This window comes from Oncorhynchus gorbuscha, linkage group LG09 (assembly GCF_021184085.1).
Source record: "Oncorhynchus gorbuscha isolate QuinsamMale2020 ecotype Even-year linkage group LG09, OgorEven_v1.0, whole genome shotgun sequence".
Lineage (NCBI taxonomy): Eukaryota > Metazoa > Chordata > Actinopteri > Salmoniformes > Salmonidae > Oncorhynchus > Oncorhynchus gorbuscha.
In genome coordinates, this window is record NC_060181.1 from 54,288,431 (window position 1) to 54,311,092 (window position 22,662).

General features: G+C 42.3%; 1 protein-coding gene across 2 annotated transcripts in view; it reads left to right on the forward strand.

The window, feature by feature from the left end:
* Positions 1-22,662, forward strand: part of LOC124043770 (inactive dipeptidyl peptidase 10-like) — a 340,940-nt gene that overhangs the window by 300,941 nt on the left and 17,337 nt on the right. For both annotated transcript variants that reach the window (XM_046362710.1, XM_046362711.1), the window contains exons 17-23: positions 780-824; positions 15,194-15,292; positions 15,392-15,461; positions 15,618-15,812; positions 16,044-16,098; positions 16,289-16,388; positions 20,206-20,264. In XM_046362710.1, the coding sequence (XP_046218666.1) occupies positions 780-824; positions 15,194-15,292; positions 15,392-15,461; positions 15,618-15,812; positions 16,044-16,098; positions 16,289-16,388; positions 20,206-20,264 (623 nt within the window). The remainder of the gene's footprint in view (positions 1-779; positions 825-15,193; positions 15,293-15,391; positions 15,462-15,617; positions 15,813-16,043; positions 16,099-16,288; positions 16,389-20,205; positions 20,265-22,662) is intronic.

Sequence of the window (22,662 nt, forward strand, 5' to 3'; positions counted from 1 at the left end):
AGCAGCTTGTCACTCTCCTCATCAAGCATATTAAAGCTAGTTAATTCCCTCCGTCAAATGCAACGGATGCTATTACCATTTTCAAGCAGGTAAGCAAATGAGAAACAATTTCTCTGTGTGACAAATTAGCAGCCCTTTTCTTTTACTGAGTTTGCCATTTTGTTGTTGGCCAGCGCCCCTTAAGAGTTTTAACACTGCATTGTTGTGAATAATCTCTTATCTTTTTTTAATTTAAAAAAAGCCTATGTAAGGCGTGATAAAACTTGCCTTAAGTGGTGGAAATGAAACAAAGCTTACTCTTCATTGATCAGTGTTGGACTTTAAAAGTCTAAGATGTTTACCATTCATGGCAACAGTGTGTGTGGCTGTTAAATCATCATTACCTCAGCTAGCATTATTCAGATAGGGGGCTAGTCTGACTAAACAGGTCTGATAATGGCTGTAGGAGTGATTTGTGGAGGGTTGGGCAGCCGAACAGCGACTGCTAGATCTTATTAACCTCCGTGTGGGTGTCTTCCAATGGGTGCTGAATAGAATTGACTTAATTTGACAAGCCCAGGTTATTAGAGGCAGTTTGAAGGACCTTTAACCACTGACTGTAATGGGTAAAGAAGGGGAAGTGACAGTTGTGACAGTGGTTGTGACAGCAGCTAGGGGATTGGAAAGGCTGCTGTATTGTATTTGTGACCATGCTACCCTGCTTGGGAGGTGCTATTTTTGTAACTCTATGTACAGATCGGATGCATTTGTATGTCTAACTTTTTTTGTATTTCTCTCAGGTCCGGGAGCACCCACTGTGATCTTACACAGCCTCAATAATGCCAGTAAGAACTCAACTTAATCTTCCACAATTGATGGTCATGTCTTGAACTGATTAAAGTAATTGGCAAGATAACTTGGAACTTTGGTGTTTTGCCAGAACCAACAAGTGTTGAAAGGATTTTTAAAAAACAGCTCATTTGCTTATTTTGTTCAAATATTGAGGGTTTGCTCTTTAAAATGCCAGTCCCCCTCTCACTGTTACCCTTGTTGAAACGACCCCCTCGTTTTATTAATTTCGTTTTTTTCCTTTACGCCCATGTCCGGATTTCTATCAATGTTTTGTCTTGAATGTTAACAGATGCAGTGGAAAAAAGGCAAGACAGTTTTAATTTGGCAAGGATTATTTGGCCAGACCTTCCAATCCACAACTGAGAACTTTGGAGCCTTTGTGGTTTCATAATGAGAGGCCTATTTATTTTGTGTTTCTATAAAAATGCTGGATAAATTGCATTCCATTCAGTTTCCTCTCAGATGGCTAAAATGGAATATACAATAGGCATTCATTTTGTTGTTCCATGTGGAGGAAATTGATTCTTTTAAAATCCACCATTGACAAACAGTTGAATGTATAAGATGTATTTGGAGAAAGTAACATTTCTGCACTGCAGTGGGTCTGATATTTATGCTGTCAGTTGCGACAAGATCAATAGCACACCTAGTCAATTGTATGTCAGACACTGATAATGTTACAGTGGTCGAACTCCGATGCAGGCAGCACTGCATTATTTTGATGTACAACATTTAGTTCTGTCTTAATTGTAGACCAACCAACGTCTTATTATGGGTTAGGAAAAACAATGCATCTGGTTTTATGAGACATTTAATGTCTTGGGCCAAACAATTGGGCCTTGGTTGGTTATCAAGGACACTGTTCAACCCAAACACAAAGGCTGTGCTGGAAAAACCTGAATTTGCCATTGTTTCCATATTTTCTCTGCACTTGAGTTCATAGTTATATTTTTACTTCAGACTTGAAAGATATGTCTTAACCTTCATGCGCCAACCGTATTGGGACAGATGTAGTATTACTAATTGATTTTGTAACTATTACCCCAGCATGTGGGTTATTCCAGAGAACGATTCAGACAGGATAAATGAATCTAATTCTTAAACCTTTTCATTCAATTGACTCATGACGGAAGCCTGGAGGTTTTTCAACATGTGTGGACTATAATGAGCTACACTGATAACTCGTGCTTGGCTGCCAACTGTATAGGTGTCCCAATAATATTCCAATAGAGGTAGTGTGATCATAATTATTATTTTAGCGATCCATGTTAGACATACTTTTTGATTGCACATTTAGGTAAACTGACGCATTTGGCAACGTTCAAGTTCAATCCATTGGCACAAAGTGTATAAACAAAAATATCCACTGAGAGTTGAATGTAGGCTATTCATATGAAATATATGTGCCTTTTGTTTAAAGCACCAAGCTTTCAAATCCGTTCTTCTTTCCTTGCTCAAACTGCGAGCAGAACCTTTCAAACTTTCTCAGACAACATAAGGACGTCGGAACGCACGGGATTAGTATTATCAGGACCTTGGAGTTGTTTAACAAAATAAAAAAAATGTTTTTGTGCTCTTGCACATGAATACATTATCCGACTTCCCCCAGCAAAACTTACCTTGTTCAAAAAGTTTTATAAGTCTAATATAAAGGTCATTCAGAAAGTATGCACACCCTTTGACATTGTCCACATTTTGTTGTGTTACAGCCTGAATTTAAAATGGATTAAATAATGTGTTATTTTGCCACAGATTTTAAATGTAAAGCTGAAATCTTGATTAAATAATTATTCAACCTCTTTATGGCAAGCCTAAATGAATAACAATGTGCTTAACAAGACACATAATAAGTGGTCTCTCTATGTATACAATAAGGGTTAACATGATTTTTGAATGATCACCCCATCTCTGTGCCCCACATTTACAATTATCTGTAAGGTCCCTTAGTCAAGTAGTGAATTTCAAACACAGCTTACGACAAAGACAAGGGAGGTTTTCCAATGCATCGCAAAGAACGACACCGATTGGTAGATGGTAAAAAAAAGACACTGAATATCCCTTTGAGCATGGTGAAGTTATTAATTATGCTTTGGGTGGTGTATGACCCTGTCACTACAAAGATACAGGCATCCTTCCTAATTCAGATGCGAGGAAGGAAACCATCTCAGGCATTTCACCATGAAGCCAATGGTGATTTTAAAACAGTTAGCGTTTAATGGCTGTGATAGGAGAAAACGGAGGATGGATCAACAACATTGTAGTTATTCCACAATACTAACCTAAATGACAGAGTGAAAAGAAAGAAGCCTTTACAGAATAAAACATATTCCAAAACATGCGTCCATCCTGCGCTTAAGTTAAACTGAAGAAAATGTGGCAAAGCAATTCAAGTCAAGTCCTAAATACAAAGTGTTATGTTTGGGGCAAATCCAATACAACACATTACTGAGTAGCATGGGCACCATATTTTCATAGCGGTGGCTGTATCCTGTTATTGGTATGTTTTGCAATTATTAAGGACTGGGGAGTTTTTCAGGACAACATTTTTTCAGAATGGAGCTAAGCGCAAACAAAATCCTAGAGTAAAACCTGGTTCAGTCTGCTTTCCACTGGGATATGAATTCCCCTTTCATCAATAACCTAAAAGTCCAAATCCACATTGGATTTGCTTACTAAGAAGACAGTGAATGTTCCTGAGTGGCCAGGTTTTTATTTATATCCACTTGAACATCTATGGCAAAATGTTTTTCTAACAATGATCGACAACCAATTTGACAGAGCTTGAAATTTAAAAAAAATAATAATAGGGAAATGTGGCACAATCCAAGTGTGGAAAGCTCTTAGAGACTTACCTAGAAAGACTCACAGCTGTAATTTTTCAATAATTTTGCTAACATTTCTAAAAACATGTTTTCACTTTGTCACTATGGTGTATTGTGTGTAGAAGTGTGCATTTTTTTCAATGTAATCCATTTTGAATTCAGGCTGTAGCACAACACAATGTGGAATAATTCATGTGTATGAATACTTTCTGAAGGCACTGTAATTCCACTTTCTTCTAAGAGCACTAAGATAAAAGGCCCACCAGTGGTGTAGTGGAGAAGTGGATATAATTCTGCAATACTTTTCGCAAACAACACACCAGGCGCAGGAAGGGCGCCCTGTGTGAAAAATGATATTAGAAACAGTGACATGTACTCTGAATGACCTAAAATGACAAATACCATATTGGTCTTTGACAGTCAAGCCAACCCAAGGCAGCAGCTACTTTTCCTGGGGTCCGGCAAAATTAAGGCAGTTATACAATTTTGAAAACATTACGATACATTCAGGCCCATACTCTACTACCACATACATTGAGGGAAAAAAGTATTTGATCCACTGCTGATTTTGTACGTTTGCCCACTGACAAAGAAATAATAATCTTATTTGAACAGTGAGAGCCAGAATAACAACTACAAAAATTCAGAAAAACGCATGTCAAAAATGTTATAAATTGATTTGCATTTTAATGGGGGAAATAAATATTTGATCCCCTCTCAATCAGAAACATTTCTGACTCCCAGGTGTCTTTTAGACAGGTAACAAGCTGAGATTAGGAGCACACTCTTAAAGGGAGTGCTCCTAATCTCAATTTGTTACCTGTATAAAAGACACGTGTCCACAGAAGCAATATATCAATCAGATTCCAAACTCTCCACCATGGCCAAGACCAAAGAGCTCTCCAAGGATGTCAGGGACAAGATTGTAGACTTACACAAGGCTGGAATGGGCTAAAAGACCATCGCCAAGCAGCTTAGTGAGAAGGTGACAACAGTTGGTATGATTATTCGCAAATGGAGGAAACACAAAATAACTGTCAATCTCCCTTGGCCTGGGGCTCCATGCAAGATCTCACCTCGTGGCGTTGCAATGTTCATGAAAACGGTGAGGAATCAGCACAGAACTACACGGGAGGATCTTGTCAATCATCTCAAGGCAGCTGGGACCATAGTCACCAAGAAAACAATTGGTAACACACTACACCATGAAGGAATGAAATCCTGCAGTGCCCGCAAGTTCCCCCTGCTCAAGAAAGCACATACATGTATACATTCCCATCTGAAGTTTGCAAATGAACATCTGAATGATTCAGAGGACAACTGGGTGTTGTGGTCAGATGAGACCAAAATGGTGCTCTTTGGCATCAACTCAACTCGCCGTGTTTGGAAGAGGAGGAATGCTGCCTATGACCCCAAGAACACCATCCCCACCGTCAAACATGGAGGTGGAAACATTATGCTTCGGGGGTGTTTTTCTGCTTAAGGGGACAGGACAACTTCACCGATGGACGGGGCCATGTACCGTAAAATCTTGGGCGATAACCTCTTTCCCTCAGCCAGGGCATGTGTCTGTGCCTATGTTGATAAGCTGGTACACCCATGCATACCCCACAAGACATGCCACCAGAGGTTTCTTCACTGTCCTGCGTTTCGATAAGGTGTATTTTTACCTGCTTTTTGAATCTGATTCTACTGCTTGTATCAATTACCTGATGTGGAATAGAGTGCCATGTAGTCATGGCTCTATGTAATACTTTGCACCTCTCATAGTCTGTTCTGGACTTGGGGACAGTGAAGAAACCTCTGATGGCATGTCTTGTGGGGTATGCATGGGTGTCCGAGCTGTGTGCTAGTATGTTATTAAACAGGCAGCTCGGTAACTTCAGCTTCACCTCTTACAAAATCAAATAATGAGGAAGTCAATCTCTCTTCCACTTTCAGCCATGAAAGATTGACATTCATGTCATTAATGTTAGCTCTCTGCATACTTTTAATGGCCAGCCATGCTGCCCTGTTCTGAGCCAAATGCAATTTTCCCAAGTTTTCCCAACCCTCATTGTGGCACCTGACGACAGGACTGAAAAGTGGTCCAGGTGCGACAAAACCAGGGCCTGTAGGACCTGCCTTGTTGATAGTGTTGTTAAGAAGGCAGAACAGCGCTTTATTATGGACAGACTTCTCCCCATCTTAGCTACTGTTATATCAATATGTTTTGACCATGACAGTTTACAATCCAGGGTTACTCCAGGCAGTTTAGTCACCTCAACCTGCTCATTTTTCACATTATTCATTACGAGATGAAGTTGAGGTTTAGTGAATGATTTGTCCAAAATACAATGCTTTTAGTTGAGGCCACACACACTTTCTAGTAGGCTTAAATTGAAGAAGTGGCAAATAGGAGTGGCTGTCGTGCAGGTGATAGAGGACCCAAAAGCGACTTAACAGAAACAGAGTTTATTCAAATCCAAACAGGGAGTAACAGAAATCCTCTAGTCTGTAGAGGGGAATAACAAGAGAAGCGGCCACAGACTGCAGGTCGCTTTCGGGTAGGCGCAGGCCGTAGTAGACAGAGACACCTGCTCACACGCAGCATCTGATGAAGGCAAAAAAACACGACAGGACAGGGCGAAACACAATCACAGCATGGTGAATACAAAACAAGGAACCGACGGGACAGGAACGGAACACAAAGGAATAAATAGGGACTCTAATCAGGGGAAAGGATCGGGAACAGGTGTGGGAAGACTAAATGATGATTAGGGGAATAGGAACAGCTGGGAGCAGGAACGGAACGATAGAGAGAGGAGAGAGAGGGAGGGGGAGAGAGAGGGATAGAAAAAGGGAACGAACCTAATAAGACCAGCAGGGGGAAACGAACAGAAGGAAAAGCAAAATGACAAGATGATATAAGACAAAACATGACAGTACCCCCACTCACCGAGCGCCTCCTGGCGCTCTCGAGGAGGAACACTGGCGGCAACGGAGGAAATCATAGATCAAACGGTCCAGCACGTCCCGAGAAAGAACCCAACTCCTCTCCTCAGGACCGTAACGAAAAACGATAAAAAGGGAAACTAGGGTACTACTCTAAAAAAAAAAAATGAGAACTAGGGACAGACTGAGACACAGCAAGGGCAGGAACAAGAACAGGAGAGATGCGATGGCAGGGAACAGACTGAGACCCAGCAAGACCAGGAGCAGAAGCAGAAAAAAAAATTACCAGACTTCTTCTGCGCGCAGTCTGAACACGCAGCCACGAAACGGCGCGTGTCACGCTCCTGAGGCGGCCACCAAAAGCGCTGGCGAATAGACGCAAGAGTGCCTCGAACACCGGGATGACCAGCTAACTTGGCAGAGTGAGCCCACTGAAGAACAGCCAGACGAGTGGAAACAGGAACGAAAAGGAGGTTACTAGGACAAGCGCGCGGCGACGCAGTGTGCGTGAGTGCTTGCTTAACCTGTCTTTCAATTCCCCAGACTGTCAACCCGACAACACGCCCATAAGGAAGAATCCCCTCGAGATCAGTAGAAGCCACAGAAGAACTAAACAGACGGGATAAGGCATCAGGCTTGGTGTTCTTGCTACCCGGACGGTAAGAAATCACAAACTCGAAACGAGCGAAAAACAACGCCCAACGAGCTTGACGGGCATTAAGTCGTTTGGCAGAACGGATGTACTCAAGGTTCTTATGGTCTGTCCAAACGACAAAAGGAACGGTCGCCCCCTCCAACCACTGTCGCCATTCGCCTAGGGCTAAGCGGATGGCGAGCAGTTCACGGTTACCCACATCATAGTTGCGCTCAGATGGCGACAGGCGATGAGAAAAATAAGCGCAAGGATGAACCTTATCGTCAGACTGGAAGCGCTGGGATAGAATGGCTCCCACGCCTCCCTCTGAAGCGTCAACCTCGACAATGAATTGTCTAGTGACGTCAGGAGTAACGAGGATAGGAGCGGACGTAAAACGTTCTTTTAGAAGATCAAAAGCTCCCTGGGCGGAACCGGACCACTTAAAACACGTCTTGACAGAAGTAAGAGCTGTGAGAGGGGCAGCAACTTGACCGAAATTACGAATGAAACGCCGATAGAAATTAGCGAAACCTAAAAGCGCTGCAACTCGACACGTGACCTTGGAACGGGCCAATCACTGACAGCTTGGACCTTAGCGGAATCCATCTGAATGCCTTCAGCGGAAATAACGGAACCGAGAAAAGTAACGGAGGAGACATGAAAAGAGCACTTCTCAGCCTTTACGTAGAGACAATTCTCTAAAAGGCGCTGTAGAACACGTCGAACGTGCTGAACATGAATCTCGAGTGACGGAGAAAAAATCAGGATATCGTCAAGATAGACAAAAACAAAAATGTTCAGCATGTCTCTCAGAACATCATTAACTAATGCCTGAAAAACAGCTGGCGCATTGGCGAGACCGAACGGCAGAACCCGGTACTCAAAATGCCCTAACGGAGTGTTAAACGCCGTTTTCCACTCGTCCCCCTCTCTGATGCGCACGAGATGGTAAGCGTTACGAAGGTCCAACTTAGTAAAGCACCTGGCTCCCTGCAGAATCTCGAAGGCTGATGACATAAGGGGAAGCGGATAACGATTCTTAACCGTTATGTCATTCAGCCCTCGATAATCCACGCAGGGGCGCAGAGTACCGTCCTTCTTCTTAACAAAAAGAACCCCGCCCCGGCCGGAGAAGAAGAAGGCACTATGGTACCGGCGTCAAGAGACACAGACAAATAATCCTCGAGAGCCTTACGTTCGGGAGCCGACAGAGAGTATAGTCTACCTCGAGGAGGAGTGGTCCCCGGAAGGAGATCAATACTACAATCATACGACCGGTGAGGAGGAAGGGAGTTGGCTCGGGACCGACTGAAGACCGTGCGCAGATCATGATATTCCTCCGGCACTCCTGTCAAATCGCCAGGTTCCTCCTGGGAAGTAGGGACAGAAGAAACGGGAGGGATGGCAGACATTAAACACTTCACATGACAAGAAACGTTCCAGGATAGGATAGAATTACTAGACCAATTAATAGAAGGATTATGACATACTAGCCAGGGATGACCCAAAACAACAGGTGTAAACGGTGAACGGAAAATCAAAAAAGAAATAGTCTCACTGTGGTTACCAGATACTGTGAGGGTTAAAGGTAGTGTCTCAAATCTGATACTGGGAAGATGACTACCATCTAAGGCAAACATGGGCGTAGGCTTGTCTAACGGTCTGAAAGGAATGTTATGTTTCCGAACCCATGCTTCGTCCATGAAACAACCCTCAGCCCCAGAGTCAATCAAGGCACTGCATGTAGCACCGAACCGGTCCAGCGTAGATGGACCGACATAGTAGTACAAGATCTAGATGAAGAGACCAGAGTAGTAGCGCTCACCAGTAGCCCTCCGCTTACTGATGGGCTCTGGCCTCTTACTGGACATGAATTAACAAAATGTCCAGCAACTCCGCAATAGAGGCACAGGCGGTTGGTGATCCTCCGTTCCCTCTCCTTAGTCGAGATGCGAATCCCTCCCAGCTGCATGGGCTCAGTCTCAAAGCCAGAGGAGGGAGATGGTTGCGATGCGGAGCAGGGAAACACCGTTGATGCGAGCTCTCTTCCACGAGCCCGGTGACGAAGATCTACCCGTCGTTCTATGCGGATGGCGAGAGCAATCAAAGAGTCCACATCTGAAGGAACCTCCCGGGAGAGAATCTCATCCTTAACCACTGCGTGGAGTCCCTCCAGAAAACGAGCGAGCAGCGCCGGCTCGTTCCACTCACTAGAGGCAGCAAGAGTGCGAAACTCAATAGAATAATCCGTTATGGACCGTTCACCTTGGCATAAGGAAGCCAGGGCCCTAGAAGCCTCCCTACCAAAAACTGAACGGTCAAAAACCCGAATCATCTCCTCTTTAAAGTTCTGGAACTTGTTAGAGCAATCAGCCCTTGCCTCCCAGATAGCTGTGCCCCATTCTCGAGCCCGGCCAGTAAGGAGTGAAATGACGTAAGCAACCCGAGCTCTCTCTCTAGAGTATGTGTTGGGTTGGAGAGAGAACACAATCTCACACTGCGTGAGAAAGGAGCGGCACTCAGTGGGCTGCCCGGAGTAGCAAGGTGGGTTATTAACCCTAGGTTCTGGAGGCTCGGCAGGCCAGGAAGTAACAGGTGGCACGAGACGTAGACTCTGGAACTGTCCAGAGAGGTCGGAAACCTGAGCGGCCAGGTTCTCCACGGCATGGCGAGCAGCAGACAATTCCTGCTCGTGTCTGCCGAGCATGGCTCCTTGGATCTCGACGGCAGTGTAACGAGCGTCTGAAGTCGCTGGGTCCATTACTAGGTCGGTTCCTTCTGTCGTGCAGGTGATAGAGGACCCAAAAGCGACTTAACAGAAACAGAGTTTATTCAAATCCAAACAGGGAGTAACAGAAATCCTCTAGTCTGTAGAGGGGAATAACAAGAGAAGCGGCCACAGACTGCAGGTCGCTTCGGGTAGGCGCAGGCCGTAGTAGACAGAGACACCTGCTCACACGCAGCATCTGATGAAGGCAAAAAAACACGACAGGACAGGGCGAAACACAATCACAGCATGGTGAATACAAAACAAGGAACCGACGGGACAGGAACGGAACACAAAGGAATAAATAGGGACTCTAATCAGGGGAAAGGATCGGGAACAGGTGTGGGAAGACTAAATGATGATTAGGGGAATAGGAACAGCTGGGAGCAGGAACGGAACGATAGAGAGAGGAGAGAGAGGGAGGGGGAGAGAGAGGGATAGAAAAAGGGAACGAACCTAATAAGACCAGCAGGGGGAAACGAACAGAAGGAAAAGCAAAATGACAAGATGATATAAGACAAAACATGACAGTGGCCATATCGTCCGCTATTATCCTAAGTAATTTTCCATCCAGATTGTCAGACCCCGGTGGCTTGTCATTGTTGATAGACAACAACCATTTTTTTCACCTCTTCCACACTGACTTTGTGAAATTCAAAAGTGCAATTCTTGTCTTTCATTATTTGGTCAGATATACTTGGATACTTGTCGGCGTTTGTTGCTGAGTTTGTTTATCTTGCCAATGAAAAAGTAATTAAAGTAGTTTGCAATGTCAGTGGGTTTTGTGATAAATGAGCCATCTGATTCAATGAAGGATGGAGCCGGGTTGGCTTTTTCCCCCAAAATGTAATTTAAGGTGCTCCAAAGCTTTTTACTATCATTCTTTATATAATTTATCTATTTATCTAGTATAGTTTATTTTTATTGTTATTTAGCTTAGTCACATGACTTCTTCATTTGCCGTATGTTTGCCAATCATTTGGGCTGGCAGATGTATTTGCCATACTTTTTGCCTCATCCCTCTCAACCATACCATTTTTCAATTCCTTATCAATCAAAGGGGATGTAACAGTTTTTACTGTCCTTTTCTTAATGGGTGTGCGCTTATTAGAAACTGGAATAAGCAATTTCATAAATGTGTCAAGTGCAGCGTCTGGTTGCACCTCATTATACACCACAGACCAGCAAATATTATTTACATCATCAACAGTGCTAACAGTGTAACTCTTGTTTATAGACTCATGATTACTGCATCCCATAGCTGTAGGATTAACACAGGTATTCAGGGCAATTAGGGGGACATAAATTAAGTTGTGTCTTCCAATGCCCCTAGGTTAATGTACATTTAATGCAGCATTATGACAACTCATTTTCACAACGGTAGGGATTAGCTGAGTTGGTCTTGGGTCATTGATAAGTTATTGTTTCAACGCAGCCTTGAAATGCGTGGACAGGGTCCAGGAGCCAAGATGATTTGGATGGACTCTATCATTCCTGTAGAGTATCTTCTGTTTCCAGAAGGTGACAAAGTTATATATAAAGTGACTGAAAGCAAAGCTACATTAATCTTTTAGCCAGATGTGTAAGGACAGTAGACTGCTGAATATTTTCCATGATGGTACTGGATCTGAAATGATTGGCCATTTTTTGGAGTCTTTTCATGCTAAAATCAGTTCTTTAAAATCAATTTTCAGATGTTCCAAGCTAGAACTCCTGATGTCGTTTGACCCCACATGGACTACGACAGTGTCAGCTCCCGGCATCTGTGGTAGAACAGTCGGAAGCAGCCTTCTTACGTCCTGTACTCGTGCTCCTGGGTAGCACAGGGTTTTTGCCTTGGGGACCAAAGAGGTTTCTCAACATAGAGCCGCCTATGATGACAGCTGGTGATGTTGAATGGGCCAGTCTCTCAGGCATCCTCATGGTCTGATGAGGGTGGAAGCTCCGCGGATCTAAACCCGAGGTAGAAGCTACAAGAGAGGGAGACAGAACAGAGGATGAAGACGCAGGTACCTCCGGATCCGATCTTGAATGGGAAGACCCCAATGAAGAAGAGCTCAACATCTCCAAGAACATTGCCAGAGGACGCTGTCTTTGACTTCCACGGCGAGTGACGTATCTCCATGGCTGGTTGGTTGGGTCGAGAACAGCTCCATTCTCCAGGGAAGAGGGAGACCCCTTCGGGGATGAAACCCTGCTGGGCACAGTCCAGTCGGCTGTGGAGAGCCGACACGGAGGCGACACGTCAACCAGACCAGAGCGGCGTCTGGCTACTGGGGTGGAAGAAAAATAAAAAGTAGGCAGGCATGGATTCCCCGGTATCTTTTGTAGGTTTGCTACTTGCTTGCTAATAAGAGTAGTCAATTCGCCCCTGTAGTTCTCCGCAAGCAAACAGTAACTACATTGAAAGTTAGCGGACCAATATTGTCCCAGAACAATACAAAGTAAACACAGCTCCTGCAGCCTGGAAACATTCAATAGCGACCTCCATTTGAGACTTCTGAGCCAGCTAGGCTAGCTGGGCTTCCGTGTCTCTACCCCTCTGCGGAATCTGGAGGTTTCAAACAAACAGCAGCAACTCACAGCAATCTAAGAGCAGCTGAGCCTCAGGATCCAAAATAAAATAAAAGTATATAAAAACAATAAACTGAGGTCTCTCGTTCAGCTTTCAGCCTTCAACAGCGTTCAAGGCCTACCTTCAAACTCAGTGCCTCTTTGCTTGACATCATGGGAAAATCAAAAGAAATCAGCCAAGACCTCAGAAAAAAATGGTAGACCACCACAAGTCGGATTCATCCTTGGGAGCAATTTCCAAATGCCTGAAGGTACCACCTTCAGCTGTACAAACAATAGTATGCAAGTATAAACACCATGGGACCATGTAGCCGTCATTCCACTCAGGAAGGAGACGTGTTCTGTCTCCTAGAGATGAACATACTTTGGTGCGAAAAGTGCAAATCAATCCCAGAACAACAGCAAAGGACCTTGTGAAGATGCTGGATGAAACAGCTACAAAGTATCTATATCCACAGTAAAACAACTCCTATATCGACAACCTGACAGGTCGCTCAGCAAGGAAGAAGCCACTGCTCCAAAACGGCCATAAAAAAGCAAGACTACATTTTGCAATTGTACTTGGGGACAAAGATTGTACTTTTTGGAGAAATGTCCTCTGGTCTGATGAAACAAAAATAGAACTGTTTGGCCATAATCACCATCGTTATGTTTGGAGGAAAAAGGGGGACGCTTGCAAGCCGAAAAATACCATCCCAACCGTGAAGCACAGGTGGCAGCATCATGTTGTGGGTGTGCTTTGCTTCAGGAGAGACGGGTGCATTTCACAAAATAGATGGCTTCACAAAGAAGGAAAATTATGTGGATATATTGAAGCAACATCTCAAGACCTCATGAAGTTAAAGCTTGGTCAAAATTGTCTTCCAAATGGACAATGACCCAAGCATACTTCCAAAGTAGTGGCAAAATGGTTTAAGGACAACAAAGTCAAGGTATTGGAGTGGCCATCACAAAGCTCTGACCTCAATCCTATAGAAACTTTGTGGGCAGAACTGAAAAGGCATGTGCGAGCAAGGAGGCCTGCAAACCTGACTCAGTTACACCAGCTCTGTCAGGAGGAATGGGCCAAAATTCACCCAACTTACTGTGGGAAGCTTGTGGAAGGCTACCTGAAACGTTTGACCCAAGTTAAACAATTTAAAGGCAATGCTACCACATACTAATTGAGTGTATGTAAACTTCTGACCCACTGGGAATGTGATGAAAGAAATTAAAGCTGAAATAAATCATTCTCTCTATTATTATTCTGACATTTCACATTCTTAAAATTAAGTGGTGATCCTATCTGACCTAAGACAGGGAATTTTTATTATGATTAAATGTCATGAATTGTGAAAAACTGAGTTTAAATGTATTTGGCTAGGGTGTATGTAACTTCCGAACTCAACTGTTCGTCATGCTCAGATGTACTGTGCTGGTCTGGATATTTTTTTCACATTGACCTTTATAGCGGGGTTCAAGCCATTATGGTGGATACATATCCAGGCCACCTCGTCTGGACTTGTCTTGGCATGGCTCAGTGTCAGTTTAGTCCTGCAGTGTGGAAACCACCATTTGTGTTCTTATGTTCTGTTCCTACAGTACCTCTCTTTACACTACAGAACCAATCTGAACTAGGTTGGCCTAGTTAGCCATTCAATACAGTTGCTGAAAGCCTGCAACTGTGCTGAAATTGAAATTGTGAAAATAATAAATTAGAGCTAAGTGTAAAAATGGGTTCAGTGACTGTGCTGCATAATAAGGCTAATAAGCTGCACTCTACCCTAGCAAGATAAAATATGTTTGGATGGAATTACAGAATATGCAGTAGGCCTAATGCATGAATATACCAAGATGTACTCAAGGAGTTTGACAGATTAGGTAGCTTTAACACATTTGACTTTATATGATATTCATACTTGTCAACATTTAAACACCACAACTGTTACGATGTTAAACATATATAATATTTACCAAATACATATGCGTAGTTTTGGCATTTAGAGTTTCATGTCAACATTTTAACAGTACAGTACATCTCAGTATGTAGGCCTACGGTGTTTCTATCAAAATGCATTTTCAACAAACATCAAAGACACGAGATTGAGAGATGGATAGAGAGGAAGGGGGTGGAGAGTGAGAGGGAGAGAGAGGGGTTTCTGTGCGTCCACTTTGTCCCTCTAAATAGCATACCATATCTGCAAAAGAACTCAGTGCAGCGACATCACTCTGGCTCAACACCAGCCATGGCTCAACACCAGCTCTACCATGTCTTTAACTTCCGTTTCACAATTGTCACGAGGAGCACACTTCAAATGTTTGTTATGCACAGACAAGGCGCCACCTATCAAAAAATATTTGATTGGACCAAAGTAATGTTCTGAATGACCAGCCAATCAGAGCCATTTCAGCTGCTGTTCACGTGAACATTATTACTGTGTTGGCCATTCTTAAATGTAACGTTTGCATTTATCCACGTGATTGGATTAGCCAAATATTTGACGTGTTTTGCTCTTGTGTAGGCTACTTTGTGCATGATTTCTCTATTGTACTACATAATTGATACGGTGGTAATACCTTCTACTACACTACCTGTGGCCCATGTTGTGGACACTTCTAAAACTTATGCAACTTTTTCTCTCAACATAGATTACTACATCCTTGAGAACAACTCTTTACTGAAGGCGGCTTTGAAGATCAAGAGGATTCAAATGACGGACTTCAGAACAATCCAGATAGAACATTTTGGTAAAAAAGGATACTTTTCGCTACTTACTTTTTTTTGTTGGATGAGTTTCTGTTTCTATTATTCTAAGGTTATTGCTAATGGCTGCTTTCTCTGCTCAGATCTTCCTTTGAAGATCTCCTACCCACCAGACTTTTCTGAATCACGTCACTATGGCCTGCTTCTGGTCGTGTACGTATCTCCTTCAGTGTCTGTGCACACATTTTTTTAAATATCCTATTATGGTTGGTGCGGACCCCATCACGAGAGCCAGACTGTCTTTATGATGCCCATATGAGGACTGCCTCAAGCACTGTTTTATTCTGTCATTTGTCTCTTTAAATTCAGCGATGGCTCCCCTGGTGGCCAGGCTGTGAGCGACCGATTCATTCTGGACTGGGACTCGGTTCTGGTCAGCTCGGATAACATTATTGTGGCTCGTCTAGACGGCAGAGGGAGTGGCTTCCTGGGCCAGAGGGTTCTACATGAGGTCCACCAACGTTTGGGGACAGTAGAGGTGCAGGATCAAATCTCAGCTGTGGAGTATGTACCAGTTAGATCCTTTCCCATTGAGTCTAATTTAATTTGAATTGAATTCAATAAATCATTAGCCTTAGAATGCTTGGCAATTTAACAATTTGCTTACATTTTCTATTTAACTGAATTTGGCAAACAACTTTAAACATCTTTAGGAACTGTATTCATGTTACTGTATTCCATTCTATTATATCATACTTTGTAACTTGGGCATCTCCTCAATATTCTTTATTTCAGATACATGTTGACCTTCCCGTACATTGATCGTACACGGATAGGAGTATTTGGGAGGGTAAGATTCTATTGACAGATTCTCTCACAGAGGCTCCAGCTTGCTCGTCTCAAGTTGATTTGAATGAATTTAGGAGACACACACACTCAACATGTTAGTACAAACTTTCACTTTATTTGCTGGCTGTGCCCCATGATTTAAAATGTAACAAATATTTTTATTTTATTTTGGTTACTTGTTTTTTTTTCAGGGTTATGGTGCCTATATTACATTAATGATGCTCAAATCAACAGACAGCCTGTTAAAATGTTCCGTAGCAATGTCCCCAGTCACAGACTGGAAACTATATGGTGAGTAGAAGTTTGACTGTAAAATATTTGTTGGTGTTAACCTTAATGACCTTTTATGATGACTTTTATGACAGTCTTAATGACTGCCTTAATATGTTTAATGTAAAGTGTTCTCGACAAGTTAGATGCAAGATTTTAAAGACTCATCTATTATGATTTCATGTTCTTGTCACTTATATGTATTAAGCACGAACATTCTTTCTCATGTTATGAAATAGGCATCACAATCTGTGATGTCATAGACCTGCATATCATCAATTGGGTCTAACAGGACTTTCGGCCATCCCAATCTTTGATTAGTTCCAGAAATTACACTTCACGTCAATAGATAGAAGGGTAGGAAAGGAGAGGTGACAGAAGGGTTGATACCTGAGTAGGGGATTCTTCTCACATGGGGCACCATTTATGGAGGTGATGGTCTTATTTGTAAGAAATTCCTCAATAAGGAATTAGGATATTGTTCAAATGTCACATTAAAATGAAACATTGCAACACCTGAGTCACAGAGAGAGACCAAAAATGACTGAAGATTAAACCACAGAGTATCATAAGATCTCACTGGCTACTTATGCACTTTTATGTCTTCACGTAACATTTTTAAATTGTTTGATTTCATATTCATCATCTCCAGCACCACCCCAACATCAACATATGTGAAAATGGCACGTTTATATGTTTTTTTTAGTAAAAAAGATAAGAGGATGATAAGTGTTTCTAATGATATCAACCAATTAGTAGACTATCAGTAGGCAAATAGTAGACAAATGCGGGGTGGCAGGTAGCCTAGTGGTTAAAGCGTTGGGCCAGTAATCAAATGGTTGCATGGCTGATTAATTAGGGCCGATTTCAAGTTTTCATAACAATCTGTAATCAGCATTTTTGGATGCTGATTATGGCCGATTACATTGTATTCCATGAGGAAACTGCGTGGCAGGCTGACCACCTGTTACGCGAGTGCAGCAAGGAGCCAAGGTAAGTTGCTAGCTAGCTTTACACTTGTTTTATTAAAAAAACATTCTTCACATAATCACTAGTTAACTGCACATGGTTGATGATAATACTAGGTTAATTAGCTTGTCCTGCGTTGCATATAATCAATGCAGCGCCTTTTAAGTTATCATCGAATCACAGCCTACTTCGCCAAACGGGTGACTATTTAACAAAAGCGCATTTGCGAAAAAAGCACAATCGTTGCACGAATGCATCTAACCATAAACATCAATGCCTTTCTTAAAATCAATACACAGAAGTATATTTTATTTAACCTGCGTAGTTAGTTAAAATACATTCATGTTAGCAGACAATATTAACTAGGGAAATTGTGTCACTTCTCTTGCATTCATTGTATGCAGAGTCAGGGCATATGAAACAGTTTGGGCCGCCTGGCTCGTTGAGAACTAATTTGCCAGAATTTTACAAAGTTATGACATAACATTGAAGGTTGTGCAATTTAATAGCAATATTTAGACTTAGGGTTGTCACCTGTTCAATAAAATACGGAAAGGTTCCTTATTTCACTGAAAGAATAAACGTTTTGTTTTCGAAAGGATAGTTTCCGGATTCAACCATATTAATGACCAAAAGCTCGTATTTCTGTTTTCATTATATTATAATTAAGTCTATGATTTGATATTTGATAGAGCAGTCTGACTGAGCGGTGGTAGGCAGCAGCAGGCTAATAAGCATTCATTCAAACTTTACAGCGTTTGCCAGCAGCTCTTAACAATGCTTGCTTCCTGCGCTGTTTATGACTTCAAGCATATCAGCTCCTGAGATTCGGCTGGCAATACTAAAGTGCCTATTAGAACATCCAATAGTCAAAGGTCTATGAAATACAAATGGTATTGAGAGAAATAGTCGACACGTCATAATTCCTATAAAAACTACAACCTAAAACTTCTTAACTGGGAATATTGAAGAACTGGGAATATTGAACCACCAGCTTTCAGTTGAATGCTTTCAGTTTACATACACTTAGGTTGGAGTCATTAAAACCCATATTTCAACCACTCCACAACTTTCTTTGTGGACAACAAACTAAAGTTTTGGCAAGTAGGTGAGGACATCTACTTTGTGCATGACATAAGTAAATGTTCCTTTTTTTACAGACAGATTATTTCACTTATAATTCAAAGTATCACAATTCCAGTGGGTCAGAGGTTTACATACACTAAGTTAACTGTGCCTTTAAACAGATTGGAAAATTCCAGAAAATTATGACATGGCTTTAGAAGCTTTTGATAGGCTAATTGACATCATTTGAGTCAATTGGAGGAGTACCTGTGGATGTATTTCAATGCCTACCTTCGAACTCAGTGCCTCTTTGCCTGACATCATGGGAAAATCAAAAGAAATCAACCAAGAACTCAGAAAACAAATTGTTGACTTCCACAAACCCGGTTCATCCTTGGGAGCAATTTCCAAATGCCTGAAGGTACCACTTTCAGCTGTACAAACAATAGTAGGCAAGTATAAACACCATGGGACCATGAAGCCGTCATACCGCTCAGGTAGGAGACGTGTTCTGTCTCCTAGAGATGAATGTACTTTGGTGCGAAAAGGGCAAATCAATCCCAGAACAGTAGTAAAGGACCTTGTAAAGATGCTGGAGGAAACAGGTACAAAGTATCCATATCCACAGTAAAACGAGTCCTATATCGACATAACCCTGGTCTGATGAAACAAAAATAGAACTGTTTGAATGGGCCAAAATTCACGTAACTTATTGTGGGAAGCTTGTGGAAGGCTACCCGAAAAGTTTGACCCAAGTTAAACAATTTAAAGGCAATGCTACCAAATACTAATTGAGTGTATGTAAACATCTGACCCCCTGGGAATGTTATGAAAGAAACAAAAGCTTAAATAAATAATTCTCTACTATTATTCTGACATTTCTCATTCTTAAAATTAGTGACCTAAGACAGGGAATTTTTGCTAGGATTAAATGTCAGGAATAGTGAAAAACTGAGTTTAATTGTATTTGGCTAAGGTGTATGTAAACTTCTGACTTCAACTGTATGTTCTGAGCAAGGAACCTAAACTTGAGCTTTTTTACATGGCACACATTGCACTTTTACTTTCTTCTCCAACACTGTAGTTTTTGCATTATTTAAACCAAATTGAGCATGTTTCATTATATATTTGAAATTAAATATACTTTATGTTTTATATTAAGTTAAATAAAAGTGTTCATTCAGTATTGTTGTAATTGTCAATTTTACAAATATATATACTTATATATACATATATATAAAAAAAAATCGGCCGATTAATCAGTATATGCTTTTTTTGTTGGTCCTCCAATAATCGGTATCCGTATCGAAGAATCATAATCAGTCGACCTCTAGCTGCTAGATCGAATCCCCGAGCTGACAAGGTAAAAATCTGTCATTCTGCCCCTGACTTAAGCAGTTAACCTACCTTTCCTTGGCTGTCATTGTAAATAAGAATTTGTTCTTTACTGACTTGTCTGGTTAAATAAAGGTCAAATAAAAAAGTTGCCTACTCATAATTGGTTAAAATCACATGATGTCATTGAAAACATTTATCTTCCCCTATCCTTTTTTACTACAAAACATTGAAACGCAAAATGTTCACATGTTAATGTGTGGGTGTTGCTGGAGATATGAAGTTATGATATGAATATGAATAATTGTGTAACCCCCCCCCATTATTTTATCCATTTAGTTTGGATGCAGAATGACAGACATCACTTTTTGTGTAGCGTCAGCAAAAGTAACACTTAGCTCACCTGAAGCACTGAAACACTGTCTGTACCTGCCACCTTTTTAGAGTGTATCGCTTTCTATTTGAACAGCATCAGCATTTTCTGAGCGGTACCTTGGCATGCCATTACGGGACGACAGCAGATATCAGGTGCGTTTGTTTACCGCCTCCCTGCTCTTGTTTGCCGCCTTGTTTAGCTCTTTGAAAGCTCCACGTCGTAGCATCAAAAACGTGCCTATAGTTAAGCCCCCACAGTTACAGAATGTCACTACCATCAAAGTAAGAGGTACTGAGTTTTTTCACCATTTTCTTTTTATGATGCTTCCAGAGCACATAGACTTTGTCACTCATCTCCTACGGTAAATGTGGCACATTAAATTATTAAATCTCACTACGTTAGTGTTTTGACGAGCAGCTGAAGGGGATCATCAGACTTTCCCAGACTCCCCTAAGGTGTGGACCTGGTGCTGTGTCAAACAGCTGGCTCAGTTACACTGATAAGAAAGACAGAACAGTCAGGACTTCTGGACAAAATAAGTAAACTAACTTGGTATACACACTGTTTATTTATATGACTGCAACTTGTACAGCGAACTAATTGAAATAAGCCATGATATCAGAAACAACACAAAACTCTCTCCAACCAATACAGATTGTGCACATAACCCTCAATCTGATTTACATGACATTCACGTCCGTTAGGGACAAGATAATTTATCACAGTATCCGTACCGCAGTAATAAAGTACTGTATGCACCATTGAAATACACACTGAGTGTACAAAACATTAAGAACACCTTTCCTAATATCGAGTTGCACCCTCCCCCCTACTCTTGCCGTCAGAACAGCCTCAATTCATCGGGGCATTGACTCTACAAGGTGTCGAAAGCATTCCACAGGGATGCTGGCCCATGATGACTCCAATGCTTCCCACAGTGGTGTCAAGTTGGCTGGATGTCGTTTGGCAGGTGGACCACTCTTGATTCACACGAGAAACTGTTGAAACTCCTGAAAACTGGTGCGCCTGTCACCTACTACCATTCAAAGGTACTTAAATATTTTATCATCAAACTTCATTTGCCACATGCGCCGAATACAACAAGTGTAGACTTTACTGTGGGTAGAAGCAGGGTAGAAGGGTAGAAGCTGTTGAGGAGCCTTTTGGTCCTAGACTTGGCGCTCCGGTACCACTTGCCGTGCTTGCCGCTTGCAGTCGTCAGCAAACTGAATGATGGTGTTGGAGTCGTGTTTCGCCATGCAGTCTTGGAGGAACAGGGAATACAGGAGGGGACTAAGTACACACCCATTATGGGCCCCAGTGTTAAGGATCTGCATGGCGGAAGTGTTGTTGCCTACTCTTACCACCTGGGGGAGCCCGTGAGGAAGTCCAGGATCCAGTTGCAGATGGAGGTGTTTAGTCCCAGGGTCCTTAGCTTAGTGATGAGCTTTGTGGGCACTATGGTGTTGAACGCTGAGCTGTAGTCGATGAACAGCATTCTCACATCGGTGGTCTTTCCAATTGAGATTGTGTCATCTGTGGATATGTTGGTGTGCAAATTGGAGTGGGTCTAGGGTGTCCAGGAGGATGCTCTTGATGTGAGTCATGACTTTTCAAAGCACTTCATGGCTACCGTCGTGAGTGCTACAGGGCGGAAATCATTTAGGCAGGTTACCTTCGCTTCCTTCGGCACAGGGGCTGTGGTGGTCTGCTTGAAACATGTAGGTATGACAGACTCGGCCAGGGAGAGGTTGAAAATGTTAGTGAAGAAACTTAACAGTTGGTCCACGCATGCTTTCAGTACACTTTCTGGTAATCCGTCTGGCCCAGCGGCTTTGTGAATGTTGACCTGTTTAAAGGTTTTGTTCACATAGGCTATATCACAGTCATCCAGAACAGCTGGAGCTCTTGTACATGCTTCAGTGTTGCTTGCCTCGAAGCGAGCATAACAGGCATTTAGCTCGTCTGGTAGGCTCGTGTCACTGGGCCGCTTGTGTCTGGGTTTCCCTTTGTTGTCCGTAATAGTTTTCAAGCCCTTCCACATCCGATGAGCATCAGAGGCAGTGTAGTAGGATTCAATCTTAATCCTGTATTGACGCTTTGCTTGTTTGATGGTTTGTCTGAGGGTATATTGGGTTTTCTTATAAGCGTCTGGATTAGTCTCCTGTAGTGTAGCATCCGCGTCATCTGACCACTTCCGTATTGAGCGAGTCACTGGTACTTCCTGCTTTAGTTTTTGCTTGTAAGCAGGAATCGGGAGGATAGAATTGTGGTCAGATTTGCCAAATGGAGTGCGGGGGAGAGCTTTGTATGCATCTGTATGTGGAGTAAAGGTGGTCTAGGATTTTTTTCCCCCTGGTTGCACATGTGACATGCTGGTAAAAATTTGGTAAAACTGATTTGAGTTTGTCTGCATTAAAGACCCTGTCCACTCGGTAAACCGCTTCTGGGTAGGCATTTTCTTCTTTACTTATGGCCTTATAGAGTTGGTTGAGAGCGGTCTTAGTGATAGCTTCGCTTGTGGTGGTAAATAGATGGCTACGAAAAATA